We start from the raw sequence: 16562 nt of genomic DNA, 5'->3' as shown, positions 1-16562 counted from the left end.
GAAACTTACCGAATAGCGAATGGCATGGATAGAGTGGACGTGGAGAAGATGTTTCCACTAGTGGGAGAGTCTAGGACCAGAGGTCCTAGACTCAGAATAAAAGAACGTTCCTTTAGGAAGGAGATGAAGAGGAATTTCTTTAGTCAGAGGCTGGTGAATCTGTGGAATTCACTGCCACAGAAGGACTGGCATGATGGATCGCTGGACCAACAGCTTTTGTCAGTGCCCTTTACTTGTCAACTCTTTTTACATACCATGGGTATGCTGAACAAAGACTATCACTGTGACTTGTCACATGTGACAATAAAGTATCATTCATTTTCTGCCCTTTTTCTGTCAACATTAGCCTGGCCACATTTAATATGACACCACATCCATCTTTACATCTCTGTTACCTAACAAGATGAACATAAGCAGGAGTATCCTGTGCCTTCAAGGTGTACCAGAGGGACAAAGTACGTACAATTTTTTTGACTTTGGACAACATCTTACAATTTTACAAAGTAAAGAATTACCTTTCTCTTCCTCTTCCAAAGAGAATGGAATCAGCAGCTATCTTCAACCCAGGTCCCATATCCTGACTGCTCCTAGTACCTAGATTAGTCAAGTGAAATGGTCCGTGCTATGAGTAGAAAAAAGGCCACAGAAATCAACAGGCGTGATTGCATACAGAGTAGAAAACAAATTCGATTACGCACACCTATATTAAATTAGTTTTTCTTACACAAACAAGGTTTCTTTTAAAAAAGGTCAGAGCTAGTTGGGAATTAGCAAGGACTATAATTTTAATTGGAACCTCTTCACCAAACTGAATGAACAAGCAAAACAGCTAACAGCATACTTTTAACAGCTTGACGTTTTCATTATATATAAAAAAAATATTTAAACACCTGAATGGCTGTAAATCAGTTTTCTTCTCTGCCAAGCCAAGTAATAACTTGACACTGCATTAATGACTTAACAGGTGGTGTGTATATGGAATGAGCTGCCAGAGGAGGTAGTTGAGGCAGGAAAACAATAAAAACATTTGAATGACACTTGGATAGGTACATAGATAGGAAAGGTTTGGAGGGATTTGGGCCAAACATGGGCAAATGGGACTAGCTGAGATGGGACATTAGTTCATAAGTCATAGGAGTGAAATTGGGCCATTCGGAACCGCGTCTACTCAGCCATTCAATCATGGCTGATCTATCTTGGTCAGTCTGGTCGAGATGGGCTGAAGGGACGGTTTTCGTGCTGTATGACAATGAAAGTCAAATGATTAGATTGGAAATAAGCATTGATTGAAAACTAACCAACCCACACCATCCATTAGTATTGGGGGAAGGACCAAGGAGAGATGGACACGGATGCACATACTTACTTTCTCTGCCATTCTCCCCCAACCCTTCATTTCTCTCTTCTCTATCCTTACCCCAAACTTGACCCCACTATTTGGCAAACAAATTAAACTGAAGACGCTGGAACCTGAAACCAAAACAGAAATGCTGAAAGAACTTTGCCAGTCAAGCAGTCAAGTTGACAGAGAAACCAGTCAATGGTTTGGTTAGTGAGCCTTCTTCCTTCCTCAGTTCCTCCAGCATTTGTCCCACTATCTGGTAGCTTACTGTTCCTCCACCATTCTACCCAAAGGCCGACAGCAATTCTTCTGCACTTCATTCTTTCTGTTTACATCCATTCCGAATGTGTAGGCATAAAATGCTGGAGTAACTCAGCGGGTCAGTCATCATCTATGGAGGAAAGGAATAGGTGACGTTTTGGGTTGGAACCCTTCTTCAGAGTCTGCAGAAGGGTTCTGATCCAAAACATCACCTATTCCGTTCCTCCAGAGATGTTGCCTGACCAGCTGAGTTACTCCAGCACTTTGCTTCTATATTCGATATAAACCAGCATCTGCAGTTCCTTCTATCCATTCCTATTGTGCCAGGACTATTGCTCCCATCAAAAGACTTGGGTGAGCAAGGGTTCTGGTTTCCAGATATGCCTTGTAAGCTGGTCAAACCTTGTGATCTGAGCATCAGGTTTGCCCATACGGTGGCCAGTTTACAAAGTGACCCATCTCTCAGTCACTTGGGCAGAAAACACTTTGTAAAATGATGCCGTGGAATGTTCAAGAGTTGCCTTTTCCTAAAACTGGTCCCTAAAAGAAGGTGGGAGCAAATTGGTTTTTAGTGTTTTCTAGCATGCACTCGGTTCACCTCAAGAATGATTTTTAAATGTAATCGTATCATTAAGGGGTTTGTGTATGCAGTAACAGTAGTGTGCTTTAGCAACAATTAAGTGCTGGCGCTCAGTAAAACAAATTGCTGCATAATTTTAATCTGGGAGGTCATACCAGTGAGTGCAGCATTGTTGTTAGGCTACCTCACTTTCTCATTACTCCACGACTTTATTATATAATTAAAATATAAAATACATACCAACAGCCACAAACAAAATCAGCATATTAGAAATACTTTGTTTATATTCAGAAATAATTCTTAATAGTTTTTAATAATAAATCAACGTGTAGAGATTGTATCCATTTGACGCATTGAACAGTGAACATGCGGCTGCATACCACTTGTGAAACTTGGTAGTGTTAAAGTCTATGGTTCTAGGGTTTAAACAAGTCAAATCCATAAACTTGTTTAATTCTGAAAATCTTGGAAGAAGTTAATAGTTTCGGAATAGCTCTCAATCTATATTAGATCGGTACTGAAATCAATTTCCAAAACTTCTTTCTCACACTGAAATAGAGGCCTGACCAACCGTAAACCATTATATTGACAACTAAAATGAATGAAATTCTATTGGTTAAAAAGACCATGATGAAGCATCTTCTCATCACTATTAGTTGATTAATACCATACATTTTGTTTTGAACTCGCTGATTAATGAAGGAAGATTCGAATAGAAAATAGGTGCAGGAGGCCATTTGGCCATTCAAGCCTGCACCACCATTCATTGTGATCATGGCTGATCATCCACAATCAGTATTCCGTGCCTGCCTTCTCCCCATATCCCTTGATTCCGCTAGCCCCTAGAGCTCTATCTAACTCCCTTTTAAATTCATCCAGTGAATTGGCCTCTACTGCCTTCTGTGGCAGAGAATTCCACAAATTCACAACTCTCTGGGTGAAAAAGTTCTTTCTCATCTCAGTAATGGCCTCCCCTTTATTCTTAGACTGTGGCCCCTGGTTCTGGACTCCCCCATCATTGGGAACATTTTTCCTGCATCTAGCTTGGCCAGTCCTTTTATAATTTTATACGTTTCTATACGTTTTTATAATTTTATAAGTTTCTATATACTTGCTAGAATATTTTTTTAAGTTATTTCTCTTAACTTAAGATCGCTTTGCTATGCTAGCAAAATCAGATGGCACATACTAAAAATGTACAATGTGCACCAAATATCTGTTTGCCAAAATTAAACGTAATGCCATTTAACTAAGATGTGCCATGGATTCATTCTTGAGCTTCAATTGTTTACAATTGATATGAATAACCTGGAGACGGGAGCAGAATGCAAGGTATGCAAGTTTCCGATGTCACAAAAATGGGTAGGAGAACGTCTTGTGATTTAGGTTTCTGCAACGGGATAGGATTAGATTGACTGAGTGGGCAAACCGTTGACAAATGCAGTTTAATGCACAGCTTTAACAGTCAATATTATATAAATGGAGAAAGATTGCCAATGAGCGGTGTGAAAAGGAGTCAGATATTCTTATGCACTGATTCTTTGCATAAAGTGTGCAAAAGGTTAAAAGGCAGGTGCAGCCAGTGGTTAAGAAGGCAAATGGCAAGAAGCCCTTTAATCCAAGGTGGTTGGAGTTTAAAAATAGGGAATATTTTACAAATATAGAGTATTGGTAAGACAACAACTGGCGTACTGTGTATAGTTTTGATCAGCTTACTGGTGATGCCATACCTGAAATATTGTGCATAGTTTTGGTCAACTTACTGGTGATGCCACACCTGGAATACTGTGCATAGTTTTGGTCGCCTTATTTAAGTTAGGATACATTGACATTGAAGGCAATCCAAAAGATTCACTCGGCTAATTCCTGGGATGAGAGGATTACCTTATCACAAGCAGCTAAAAAATAGATCTGTATTGTTTAGAATTTAGAGAAATGGGGGTGACTTTATTGAAACAGGCAAGATCCTTAAGGATCCTGAAAGGGTAAACGTTGAGTTGTTTCCGCTGAGGGAGAATGTCAAACAAGAGGATATATTTGCAAAATTAAGAATGGCAATTTAATACCGAGGCACGTAGGAATTTTTTAAGAGGATGATGAATCTTTAGAATTCTCTCTTCTGGTGGTTGTTGGGAGCTAGATCATTGTGGGTATTGAAAGTAATACATACATTTTTGAAAGATCAGGGAACTCAGGGTAAGATAGAACGGCACATAAGAAATGAGGTCTGACCAACCACGGTCATACTAAAAGGTGGGGCAGTCTTCAGGGTTCGAGTAGCCTGCTCCTATTCCAATTTTCTGAAATTCACATGTATCATTTTTATTTTAAAAGTATGCAGTTAACTGTTTTATTAGCTTTGGATATTCTTTCAAAATCTTAAAATAGTTCCTTCAACCATATAAAACAAAATTTTTCTTGGTATCTGGATTTTAAAAATCGAGGTTTGTTCTAACCACCTACAATTGAAGGTCCAGTTGTATCATAAAGCCAATCAGAGTCTCCCTCTTCTGAACATCCCTAAAATCCGAATGCAATGAATTATTTTGGTGTATTACACCGAGTGGCTTCTTCTCTCAAACACGCACATTATGAATGTACCTACCCTGTATCCAAGGAGTCCTTCTGGTGTATTTCCTGCTCTTTCTTCTGTGAAGCGTCTCTTCTGTGGCCCAGGTGGTGGCATTGGGTTATTGTTACCCGAGGCCTGGAACTGATATTCTGAGCTGGACATGGAGAGCGGCATGTGGGTGGAGTTTACAGACTGAACCTATAAATGACCAACACTTAGTTGGAGTAGTTTTTCAAAATGAGGAAACGCTCAAGCCATCATTACAAAAGCTGAAAATGCCAGGGTTTGTTTTCACTAGAATTATTCCCCCAAATGACAAGGAACATTAACAATTCATGCAAATCCAAATGCATTACTAACGGCTATACTCCAAGCTATAAACTCAGAGCTCAGTCATTCATTAGAGGTAATTACATCTTCACACGTGGTTACATAATATTTTACAAAGAAAACTGAAACATCAATCTGAATGTTATTGAATATTATTTCCAATGCCCAAATCTGAGATAAAGTTTAAAAAATGGCAGTCTAATTTATAATTGTTTTACACATTACACATTAGCTCACACCAAACCTTATTTCAAAGCTCATTGACTGACGTTATACAAGTTTGTTTTATTTATGTTGTCACCTGTTGCAAATTTGCTCCAGTTTGTTGCAAAGGCTGTTGTGTAAAACAAGGTCCTGGCATTGGTTGTGGCATTTGAAAGTTGTTCGGCGATCCTTGATTCACCATTCCTGACACCACTTGGTTCTGATTCATCTCTGTAGGCATTCCAGTAGCATAAGATGTTGGAAGAGGCTGCCTAAATTGCTGTGTAGTAAACTGTGCATTTGTGTTTGCAAACGTGTATGGGACAGTTGTCTGTGGCTGAATTGGATAGGGCTGTGACGTCATCACTGGAGGTAAAACAGAAATAGGATTCTGGGCAGGACCAATGACTGGAGACGGTGTCACCATGGAATAAACTGCAAAACATTGAAGATTTAAAAAAATAAGGTTCATGTTCAATTGTGTCACACATGATCAAAAATTATCTTTGCTTTTTCTAATTAACTGGTGAGATTACAAACCTAACATGTCAGACAATGCCTATTGGAAAGGAATTCAAATACTGTTCAGCAATAGCAATGCCAGATTCAACCTTTCCTCTTATGGGGCAATCTATTCATTCTGATGTATCTAAATCCTTTTTATAGTAAGGATCATAACTGGTTACATTATTACACATATGACCTAACCAATTTTACCAACTAGTTCAATTCTGTCCTTATTCTAGTGAGATCATGGTTGGTATACCGCACCTTCCCATAATATAATATGATTCCATTGACGTCAAAGAAATTAATCTATTCTCAGCAATGAATAGACATCCGCAACCCGCTGGAAATGTGAATTGATTGAAAACTAACCAACCCACACCAGCCATTAGTATTGGGGGAAGGACCAAGGAGAGATGGACACGGATGCACATACTTACTTTCTCTGCCATTCTCCCCCAACCCTTCATTTCTCTCTTCTCTATCCTTACCCCAAACTTGACCCCACTATTTGGCAAACAAATTAAACTGAAGATGCTGGAATCTGAAATCAAAACAGAAATGCTGGAAGAACTTTGCCAGTCAAGCAGTCAAGTTGAAATAGAAACCAGTCAATGGTTTGGTTAGTGAGCCTTCTTCCTTCCTCAGTTCCTCCAGCATTTGTCCCACTATCTGGTAGCCTACTGTTCCTCCACCATTCTACCCAAAGGCCGACAGCAATTCTTCTGCACTTCATTCTCTCTGTTTACATCCATTCCGAATGTGTAGGCATAAAATGCTGGAGTAACTCAGCGGGTCAGTCATCATCTATGGAGGAAAGGAATAGGTGACATTTTGGGTTGGAACCCTTCTTCAGAGTCTGCAGAAGGGTTCTGATCCAAAACATCACCTATTCCTTTCCTCCAGAGATGTTGCCTGACCAGCTGAGTTACTCCAGCACTTTGCTTCTATATTCGATATAAACCAGCATCTGCAGTTCCTTCTATCCATTCCTAATGTGCCAGGAGTAAAGGACTATTGCTCCCATCAAAAGACTTGGGTGAGCAAGGGTTCTGGTTTCCAGAATGCCTTGTAAGCTGGTCAAACCTTATGATCTGAGCATCAGGTTTGCCCATACGGTGGCCAGTTTATAAAGTGACCCATCTCTCAGTCACTTGGGCAGAAAACACTTTGTAAAATGATGCCGTGGAATATTCAAGAGTTGCCTTTTCCTAAAACTGGTCCCTAAAAGGTGGGAGCAAGATATAGATTGTTTTTTTTGTGTTTTCTAACATGCACTAGGTTCACCTCAAGAATGATTTTTAAATGTAATAGTATCATTAAGGGGTTTGTGTATGCAGTAACAGTAGTGTGCTTTAGCAACAATTAAGTGCTGGCGCTCAGTAAAACAAATTGCTGCATAATTTTAATCTGGGAGGGTCATACCAGTGAGTGCAGCATTGTTGTTAGGCTACCTCACTTTCTCATTCCTCCACGATTTTATTATATAATTAAAATATAAAATACATACCAACAGCCACAAACAAAATCAGCATATTAGAAATACTTTGTTTATATTCAGAAATAATTCTTAATAGTTTTTAATAATAAATCAACGTGTAGAGATTGTATCCATTTGACGCATTGAACAGTGAACATGCGGCTGCATACCACGTGAAACTTGGTAGTGTTAAAGTTCTAGGGTTTAAACAAGTCAAATCCATAAACTTGTTTAATTCTAAAAATCTTGGAAGTTAATAGTTTCGGAATAGCTCTCAATCTATATTAGATCGGTACTGAAATCAATTTCCAAAACTTCTTCCTCACACTGAAATAGAGGCCTGACCAACCGTAAACCATTATATTGACAACTAAAATAAATGAAATTCTATTGTTTAAAAAGAACATGAGGAAGCATCTTCTCATCACTATTAGTTGATTAATACCATACATATTTTGTTTTGAACTCACTGATTAATGAAGGAAGATTCGAATAGAAAATAGTTCAATTCTGTCCTAATTGTACAGTGAGATCATGGTTGGTATACCACACCTTCCCATAATATAATATGATTCCTTTGACGTCAAATAAATTAATTTATTCTCAGCAATGAATAGACATCCTCAACCCGCTGGAAATGTGAATTCCAAAGATTCACCATCCTGAGTGAAGATATTTGACGCTGAAGTGGGTGGTATCATAATGAAGGTAGACAAAAGTGCTGGAGAAACTCAGCAGGTGCGGCCGCATCTATGGAGCGAAGGAAATAGGCAACGTTTCAGGCCGAAACCCTTCTTCATACCCAAGCCGGTATCATAGTGTAGATGGGTTATCAAAAATGACAGCAGGAGCTTGATCAGCTGGGCAAGTGGGCAGAGGAACGGCTAATGGAGTTTAATGCAGATAAGTACAAAGTGTTGACTTTAGGGATGTCAAACCAAGACCTTCTCAGATTTAAGAGTACAAGAACATGGTTCTCTGAAAGTGATGTCACAGATAGATAGGATGGTCAAGAAGACTTTCAGTACATTGGGTTTTATCAGTCAGATTCATGAGTATAAAAGTTGGGATGTTATGTTACATTGTATGAGACATTGGTGAGGCTGCATTGTGTTCAGTTTTGGTCCAGTTATAGGAAGGATGTCATTAGGCTGGAAAGAGAAGATTTATGAGGATGTTGCCAGGACACGAGGACCTGAGCTGTAGGGAGAGATTGAGCCGGATAGGACTTTATGCCTTAGAGCGCAGGAAGCTGAGGGATAATCTTATTGAGGTATATAAAATCATGAGGGAAATGGATAAGGTGAATGCAAGTCTTTTACCCAGAGGAAGGGAATCAAGAACCAGAGGAACATAGGTTTAAGAAAGGGGAAAGATTTAATAGGAACCCAAGGGACAACATTTTCACACTGAGGGTGGTGGGTATATGGAACAAGCTGGGGAGATAGTTGAGGCAGGTACTATAACAATATTTAAAATACATTTTGACAGATACATGGACAGGAAAGGTCTAGATGGATATGGGCCAAAAGTGAGCAGGTGGGATGAGAGTTGATGTGGTATCTTGGTCGACGTGGACAGATTTTGCTGAAGGGCCTGTTACCATGCTGTTTGACTCTATTTCCCCTTCACTTGTGCTAAACAACTAACCATTTACACTAATATGAGGAAGAATACACTCTTGCTCTCCAGGCATGGAAAGCAGCTATTGTACATTTTACCAGGGTTCTTTGTTGAAATTTATGGAATTGGTAAAATCTTCTATCGTCCCTTCTAGATTTTATAAAATAAATTCATTCAATATTGCCTAGCACAACAGGATAGTTCTTCCTTGTCCCAGGAATGAAACTTGCAATCTTGACACTTATTTTCATGATGCTTCTTGCCTAAACATTTAACTCTCTTACTTGGTAATATAAGTAATAGACATGACATTATTATTTATATCCTTCAAAATTCACACCACAAAGTATACCTGATGGTGGACCCAGTCCTGTTGTAATCTGGCTTTGGTATCTGGTATACTCTGCATATACCTTAAAAAAAGATAGCATTCACCTTGTATTAGTTTGCAAATGAATATCAATACATGCATATCATTCTTTGACATTATGCATCCATGGCTTAGGTCCAAACACAACTAGGTTATACCTTATTACTGCATTATATTAACATCTTGGTAACATTTTCTGTCTATAAAGAATGGCTTCATTAGTTCTTCCAACATTAAATGCCTTCATATCAGTCACCCTGTGGCTTGAATCATAAAACAGTATGCTTTCCCCACACACTCCCCAAAGAGTCTGAACATGTAATCATCGTTAATAGACTATTGTGTTTCTATTAGCCATTGTCATTCTGTTTAACTTGCATATTGGAAAAAGCAATTAACGTCGCTGTGCAAATAAGCGGCATGTGGAGGGAAAGAGTTAAGATTTCAGGTTGATGACCTTCAATCGAAACTCCGACTGAGAAACAAATGCATTTTATGTTGCAGACAGGGAGGAGCGAGAGTAACAGGGTGGAAACCAAGCTTATCCAGATGACAACAGCTTCCAGCTAAGAAAGATTGATGAATGATAATTGATCACAGCTGATCTGTCAGAATGTACATCGAAGGGGATGCATGTGAGCAGTAGAGAGAGAAAGAACATTGTTGGAACTGGAGATTGTGGAAGATACAAGTGAATGGAAATCTGAATTTATAATAAATAGTCGTAGAGTGATACAGCGTGGAAATAAATGGGCCATTCGGCCCAACCTGCCCACACATGACCCAGCTACACCAGTCCCACCTGCCTGCGTTTGGCCATTATCCCATCAAACCTATCCTATCCATGTACCTATCTAAATGTTTCTTAAACGTTGGGACAGTCCCAGCCTCAACTACCTCCTCTGGCAGCTCGCTCCATACACCCACCACCCTTTGTGTGAAAAAAGTACCCCTCAGATTCCTAATAAATCTTTTCCCCTTCACTTTAAATCTATGTCCTCTGGTCCTCGATTCACCTTCTCTGGGCAAGAGACTGTGTATCTACATGATCTATTCCTCTCATGATCTTATACACCTATATAAGATCACCCCTCATCCTCCTGCGCTCCAAGGAATGGAGTCCAACTCAACCTCTCCCTATAGCTCAGACCCTCTAGTCCTGGCAACATCCTCATAAATCTTCTCTGTACCCTTTCCAGCTTGTGAGGAAGTTAGCTGAATATAGGAAATATTCAGCAGTCCAGGCAACATTTTAGAGAGACTGTATTAATGTTACAGGTTAATAATGTTGCAGGGAACTGGGTAGTTTTAGAGGAAAAGCAAAAAGTTATTGAAATTGTTGAGTTGCATATGGAATCCTAAGGTTTGTATTGTGTCTATACAGATGAAGTGCTGCTCCTCCAGCTTGTTAAGACATTTTTGGAGCAGGTTGAAGACCACAAACAGAATAGTCAAAGTGGGATGGAGGTTTAAACTGACTGGCAACTGGAATTCAGTGTCACTGCTGCAGATTAAACAGAGAGAGGTATGTTGCCCATCTTCTTTTGGTTTCTTCAATGCAGAGACTACATAATTTACAACAAACACACTAAATTTGATGGGTAAAAGGTTGCATGGGAAAATGCCGTGGGAAAGGAAGTGGTTGAATGAGGCGGAAGAGTGAGCAACAGAGGGAACAGTTCCCATTTGGAATGCAGAAAGAGAAGGGAATGCCGTTGGTGGAATCTTACTACAGTGGCAGAAATTGACTGATCCATTAAACATGGAGGGTGATGGAGTGGATATCAAAGAAATGGGGAATCTGACCCACGTGCTAGCTGAAAGGGGGCATGGCAGATGAAACAAACAGACATGATTAAAAGTTTTATCAACAGTGGAGAGCAAGTTGCAGAAATAAAAATATTTCAAAAGATTTGTTGTGGGAAATCTTACCAGAGCTGAAATGACAGAGAAGAGAATGCAGACCTCCAACCCTCCTTTCACAGAATTCATGCAGCCAAAATATCTGTGGAACTCTGAGCGCTTGTGTTAATGGATATTGGTCACAAACTTGATTAAATCCTTCCGTGAGTACTTTTTAATCTAACTTTCGATTCCACCCTACCAGTTCACAAGGCTTTCAACCATACCTCCTCTGTTTCCCACACTTTTGAGTATAAGAGTCAGCAAGACATGTTGAAGCTCTAAGACTTTGGTGAGGCCACATTTGAAGTATTGCGTGCAGCTCTGGTTGCCCTATTACAGATGGATGTGGAGGCTTTGGAAAGGATGCAGAAAAGATTTACCTGAACGCTGCCTGGATTAGGTCAGAGAAACTTGGATTGAGAGGAGATGTGATAAAAGTATGTAAAGTTAGGAGAGGCATAAATAGGGTAGTCAAAATGTTTTGTCCCAGAATGAAAATGTCAAAAGCTAGAGGGCATAGCTTTAACGTGAGAGGGGCAAAGTTTAAAACATGTGCAGGGCAGTTTTTATTCCCCACACAGAGGATGGCGGGTGACTGAAACGTGCTGCCAGGGAATGCAGGGAATTCAAGGACGTGCAGGCAAATGAGATTAGTTTATCTTTCCATCATGATCGGCATTGACAATGTGGGCCAAAGGACCTGTTGCCGTGCTGTACTGTTCTATGTTGTGCCCTTCTCACAATTCTCTTATGCTTAACTTCCATCTACCAGTTCCACAATCACGGGATAATTTTGTACAATATCCATCACCAGACTGATCTACCAGACCGCTTGTCAACATTTCAAGCACACCATTCCCTCCGTGACTCACTGATTTACTATTTCATCTCTGCCAACCATTTCACTTCTCATGGCATTTCCTCATGCAATCTTAGGGAAAACATTTTTTTCTCTTTCCAGCATCAGCCCACATCTCACAGTTGCAGTTGGGGTTTTTTTTCACTCTGTCCCCAATGCCATTCATAAATCTCTGGCTCCACGAACCTATACAAATCAGCTGTTGATGTTAATGCCCTTGCTCTCAACAGACTCTGATTGGCCTCCAGTGTTTACTGGTTTTATTTCAGATATCCAGCATCTACTTTTACTTTTACTTTTTAATATAATTTATTACTTACTTTTATTGTGTTCAGTTCTGAGCACGTTATAGGAAATATATTGTCAAGCTTGAAAGGATTCAGAGAAGATTTACGAGGATGTTGCCAGGACTAGAGGGTCTGAGCTATAGGGAGAGGTTGAGTAGGCTGGGTCTCTATTCCTTGATCAAACCTCTGTGACCAATGCTGGCACCTGACATATATAAACAATATATATGTATATGTGGGAGATACTGTTAGTAGCTTTATAGACGACATGAAAGTGGTGTTGTGGATAGTGAGGAATGTTTTTAAGGCTACTGCAGGTGGAACTTAGGCATGACAAATGCAGGGTAATGCTTTTTGAAAAATGAAATAGGAATAATACATGCACAGGAGGGTGCTAAGGACATTAATGAACAGTGGGACATTAGAGTTCAAGACATAGAGTCATATAGCACGGAAACAGGCCCTTTGGACCAACCTGTCCATGCCGACATAGATGCTCGTCATAGTTCACCCACAACTTCTTTGACTCCCTTCACTTTCTCCAAGCCATGAGCACTTGCATGGGCCCCAGGATAGTTAGACTGCATTAGAGAATTATGTGCTATTCTAGGTTCCAGATTATAGGAAGGATGTCAGTGCTTTGGAGAGTGTGCAGAGGAGATTCACCAGGATGTGCTTGGACTCGAGGACTTTAATTATATGCTGGGCTTCCTTGGAGCAACATGGCCAGTGTTGACCTGACAGAAGTAGATGAAGTTATAAGAGGCAAAGATAGGCTAGATCGTTGAACTTTATTTTCAACGATAGGCATATCAAAAACAAGAGATCAAAGATTTAAGGTGAGCGGAAGGAATTTTGAAGAGGATTTGAGCGGTACTTTTTTTTCCAGATGGTTGCTATCTGGACCTCTCTGCCAGGGAAGGCGATGGAATGGGTGATGGAATACATTCATTGCGTTTAAGATACAATTGGACAGGCACTTAAATTATCAAGACTTTTGGACTAACATTTGACATTCAATATTCAAGTAGGTGGGTTTTCAATAATGTTGTGATAGAGAAGGAACTATAAATGCATTTAAGGTCATTAATGATAATAATGTATGTTTCGAAAATTATAGCGGAAGAATTGCCACTTTAGGCTGTTTATTCAGGAGGTGAGTGAACGAGCAAAAGAGATTAATGGTACCGAAGAAACGGAGCAGAAATAAAAGTAGAATTTCAAATTAGACTTTTTGAGATGGGGGTTGTGGAAAGAAACAAAGCAATGGAGTTTCATCTGAATATAGTACCATGAGACCTTTGCAACATTTAGAGTTGTTAACAGAATAAACACCAAACACTCCAAATTATCCAGTATGCAAGTTTTAAAATATATTTCATATATGCTCAAATGCAATTCATGATTTATCCAGTACTTAATATAAAATCCAAAATCTATCTTAAATTATCTCAGGTACTTTCTTTCAGATACAATTGTTTCAAGTTTCTACACAGCTTCTTTACCATGGCTGCAGTCTGCTATGGCTAGCTCACTGCACATCTCAGACAAGTGAGAGATCCACTTCCATCAGGTTTCTCATCAGCACCATAAAGCTGGTCGAGTCCTGAAACAGGAGTTGCAATACCTTGGAAAATATTAACCTCTGTTCCATTTTTCACTTAACCCTGGAAGCAATTGCACACAAAGAAATAGCTGCACAAATAACTTCTGATGATAACTTCAAGGTTTACTGCCTTTAACAATTAATAAAGAATACTACATTATAGAGCAGTCACAGCCATATCTATTCCTGCTCTAATCTATTATATCATACATGCAGATTAGACCTAATCTATATCATACATACAGTTCCTTAACTAATTGATTGCTATTTAAAGAGCAAACTGATTTGGTTTCCCTCTTCCATAAACTATGCTTGTGAAGACTCAAATTTTCTACAACAATTATTTTACAAATAAATCAACATAGAACTTAATCTATGCATCAAGAAAGGGCAATTATTGCAGGGGGATAGTAATATTACTTATTTTGGGGAAATGCTGCAAGCAACACATGATACTAGATATGCCATAGCAGTAAAGAAACACACACTGGCTTCTCCTAACTATCATGTGTATTTCAGGAAAGTGAAGAGAACCTAAGGACATATATGTAGGAAAAGGGATTAGGTCCTGCAAAGTGAATATTGGGGGTTAGACATAAATTATCTTCTGGGACAGGTACAAGAAGGATGGGTTACATCAGAACTGGAGGAGAACCAATATCCTTAAAAGAGGTTTGCTGGTGCTACTCGAGAGAGTTTAAACTAGAGAGGCAAGGGGTGGGAACCAGAGTAGTAGGTCAGAAATTAGAATGAGTGATGAGAAGGTAGAGGTGAGGATCAGTAAGTCTCAAAGGAAGGACAGGCAGGGAGAGGTGAAGGAATGTCGTGTCGCAATGGGCTGTCATCTGTTTATTTCAATGCAAGGAGTCTTGAGGAGAGAGCAGATGAATTTGCAGCATGGATCAGTGCTTAGGACTATGATGTTGTGGCCATTACAGAAACGTGGTTGAGAGGGGGACAGGACAAGCAGCTCAATGTCATGGGGTTTCAGACGTAATCAAGAGAGAGGCAAAAGAAGTGGAGAAGTTGCCCTACTACTCAGGGAGATTGTCACAGCGGCACTCAGAGGACATAATGTAGGGTTTGTCTACTGAGGCAATGTGGGTAGGGCATAGAAGCACCTGTAAAAGCAAGCGGGAGATAGAGGAGTAGATGTGTAGACAGATTACCAAAAGATGCCAAAGCAACAGAGTTGCCTTCGATACGAAACGAAGCAGCATATAATCCTCCAACATTTTCGCCACCTCCAACAGGATCCCACTACTGGCCACATCTTCCCATCTCCACCCCTTTCTGCTTTCCGCAGAGACCGTTCCCTCCGAAAATCCCTGGTCAACTCATCCCTTCCCACCCAAACCACCCCTTCCCCGGGTACTTTCTCCTGAAACCACAGAAGATGCAACACCTCCCCCCTCGACTTCATTCAAGAACCCAAACAGTCTTTCCAGGTGATGAAGAGGTTCACTTGCATCTCCTCCAACCTTATCTACTATATCCGCTATTCCAGGTGTCGGTTCTCTACATTAGTGAGACCAAGCGTAGGCTCGGCGATCGTTTCGCTGAACACTTCCACTCAGTCAGTCTTAACCTACCTAATTTCCCGGTGGCCCAGCACTTCAACTCCCCCTCCCATTCCCAATCTGACCTTTCTGTCATGGGCCTCCTCCATTGTCAGAGTGAGGCCCATTGCAAATTGGAGGAACAGCACCTCATATTTTGCTTGGGTAGTTTACACCCCAGCGGTATGAACATTGACTTCTCTAACTTCAGATGGCCCTTGCTTTCTCTCTCCATCCCCTCCCACTTCCTAGGTCTCCCACTAGTATTACTGTCTCCAACTACATTCTATCTTTGTCCCACCCCCTCCCCTGACATCAGTCTGAAGAAGGGTCACCCATTCCTTCTCTCCAGTGATGCTGCCTGTCCTGCTTAGTTACTCCAGCATTTTGTCTAACAGAGTTGTCTTAATGGGTGACTTTAAATTCCCTATTATTAACTGGGATATGCTCAGTGCCGAAGGCTTGGAAGAGGCAGAATTTGAGAGGTGTATCCAATAGGGTTTCTTGAAACAGTATGCAGATACTCCAATCTGAGGAAGGAACATACTGAACCTTGTGTTGAGAAATGAGCCTAGCCAGGTGACAGGGACTCACATGGAAACTCAAAACAAAAGCACTTCACATGGAAGGAGTGGCCCTGGAATCTTCACCATTATCTGCAAACCACATAAAGACTGTTAGGAAAAATACAAAGGAAGTTTGTTGCTGATTATTATCTATCCATCAGCTAGCCACCACTTGAAAATATCACCAATACAGGGAAGGGTGAAGAAAGCACTGACAGATGACTTTTGACAACTGTTATCGAGAATTCCTTGGTAGCATACTACATACAAACTGGTAGATATCTAAAAGGGTGTCAGTTACCAGGTGGATCCTACTGTAGGAAACAAGGGAAGCAACACATGGAAAATCTATTTGGACAAACCTTCACCAATCTTCCCCTAGTAGGTCTCTCTCTCTCTCTCTCTCTCTCTCTCTCTCTCTCTCTCTCTCTCTCTCTCTCTCTCTCTCTCTCTCTCTCTCTCTCTCTCCATGGTTATATTGGATAGAGTGACCACTTCATTGTCCTTGTGG

The 16562-nt window shown here is 40.3% G+C and overlaps 1 protein-coding gene and 1 non-coding gene across 4 annotated transcripts in view; both read right to left on the bottom strand.

The window, feature by feature from the left end:
* khdc4 (KH domain containing 4, pre-mRNA splicing factor) overlaps positions 1-16562 on the bottom strand; it is a 62178-nt gene that overhangs the window by 7695 nt on the left and 37921 nt on the right. For 2 of the 3 annotated variants that reach the window (XR_004411499.1, XM_033018613.1), the window contains exons 9-12: positions 9252-9312; positions 5387-5724; positions 4789-4953; positions 516-594 (exon numbers count right to left, since the gene is read on the bottom strand). Coding sequence is in view for 2 of the 3 variants with exons in the window: in XM_033018613.1 (XP_032874504.1) it covers positions 559-594; positions 4789-4953; positions 5387-5724; positions 9252-9312 (600 nt within the window). In the remaining variant the exon portion in view is untranslated. Of the gene's footprint in view, positions 1-515; positions 623-4788; positions 4954-5386; positions 5725-9251; positions 9313-16562 lie in introns of all 3 variants that reach the window. The other variant, XM_033018612.1, reaches the window with a different exon arrangement.
* LOC116971625 lies at positions 7124-7270 on the bottom strand. The gene has a single exon (XR_004411523.1). It is a non-coding gene; the product is annotated as a small nucleolar RNA SNORA47 (small nucleolar RNA).

This window comes from Amblyraja radiata, chromosome 3, assembly GCF_010909765.2.
Source record: "Amblyraja radiata isolate CabotCenter1 chromosome 3, sAmbRad1.1.pri, whole genome shotgun sequence".
Taxonomy (NCBI): domain Eukaryota; kingdom Metazoa; phylum Chordata; class Chondrichthyes; order Rajiformes; family Rajidae; genus Amblyraja; species Amblyraja radiata.
The sequence above is the reverse complement of the archived record's forward strand: the minus strand, read 5'-3'. Positions and strand labels throughout refer to the sequence as shown.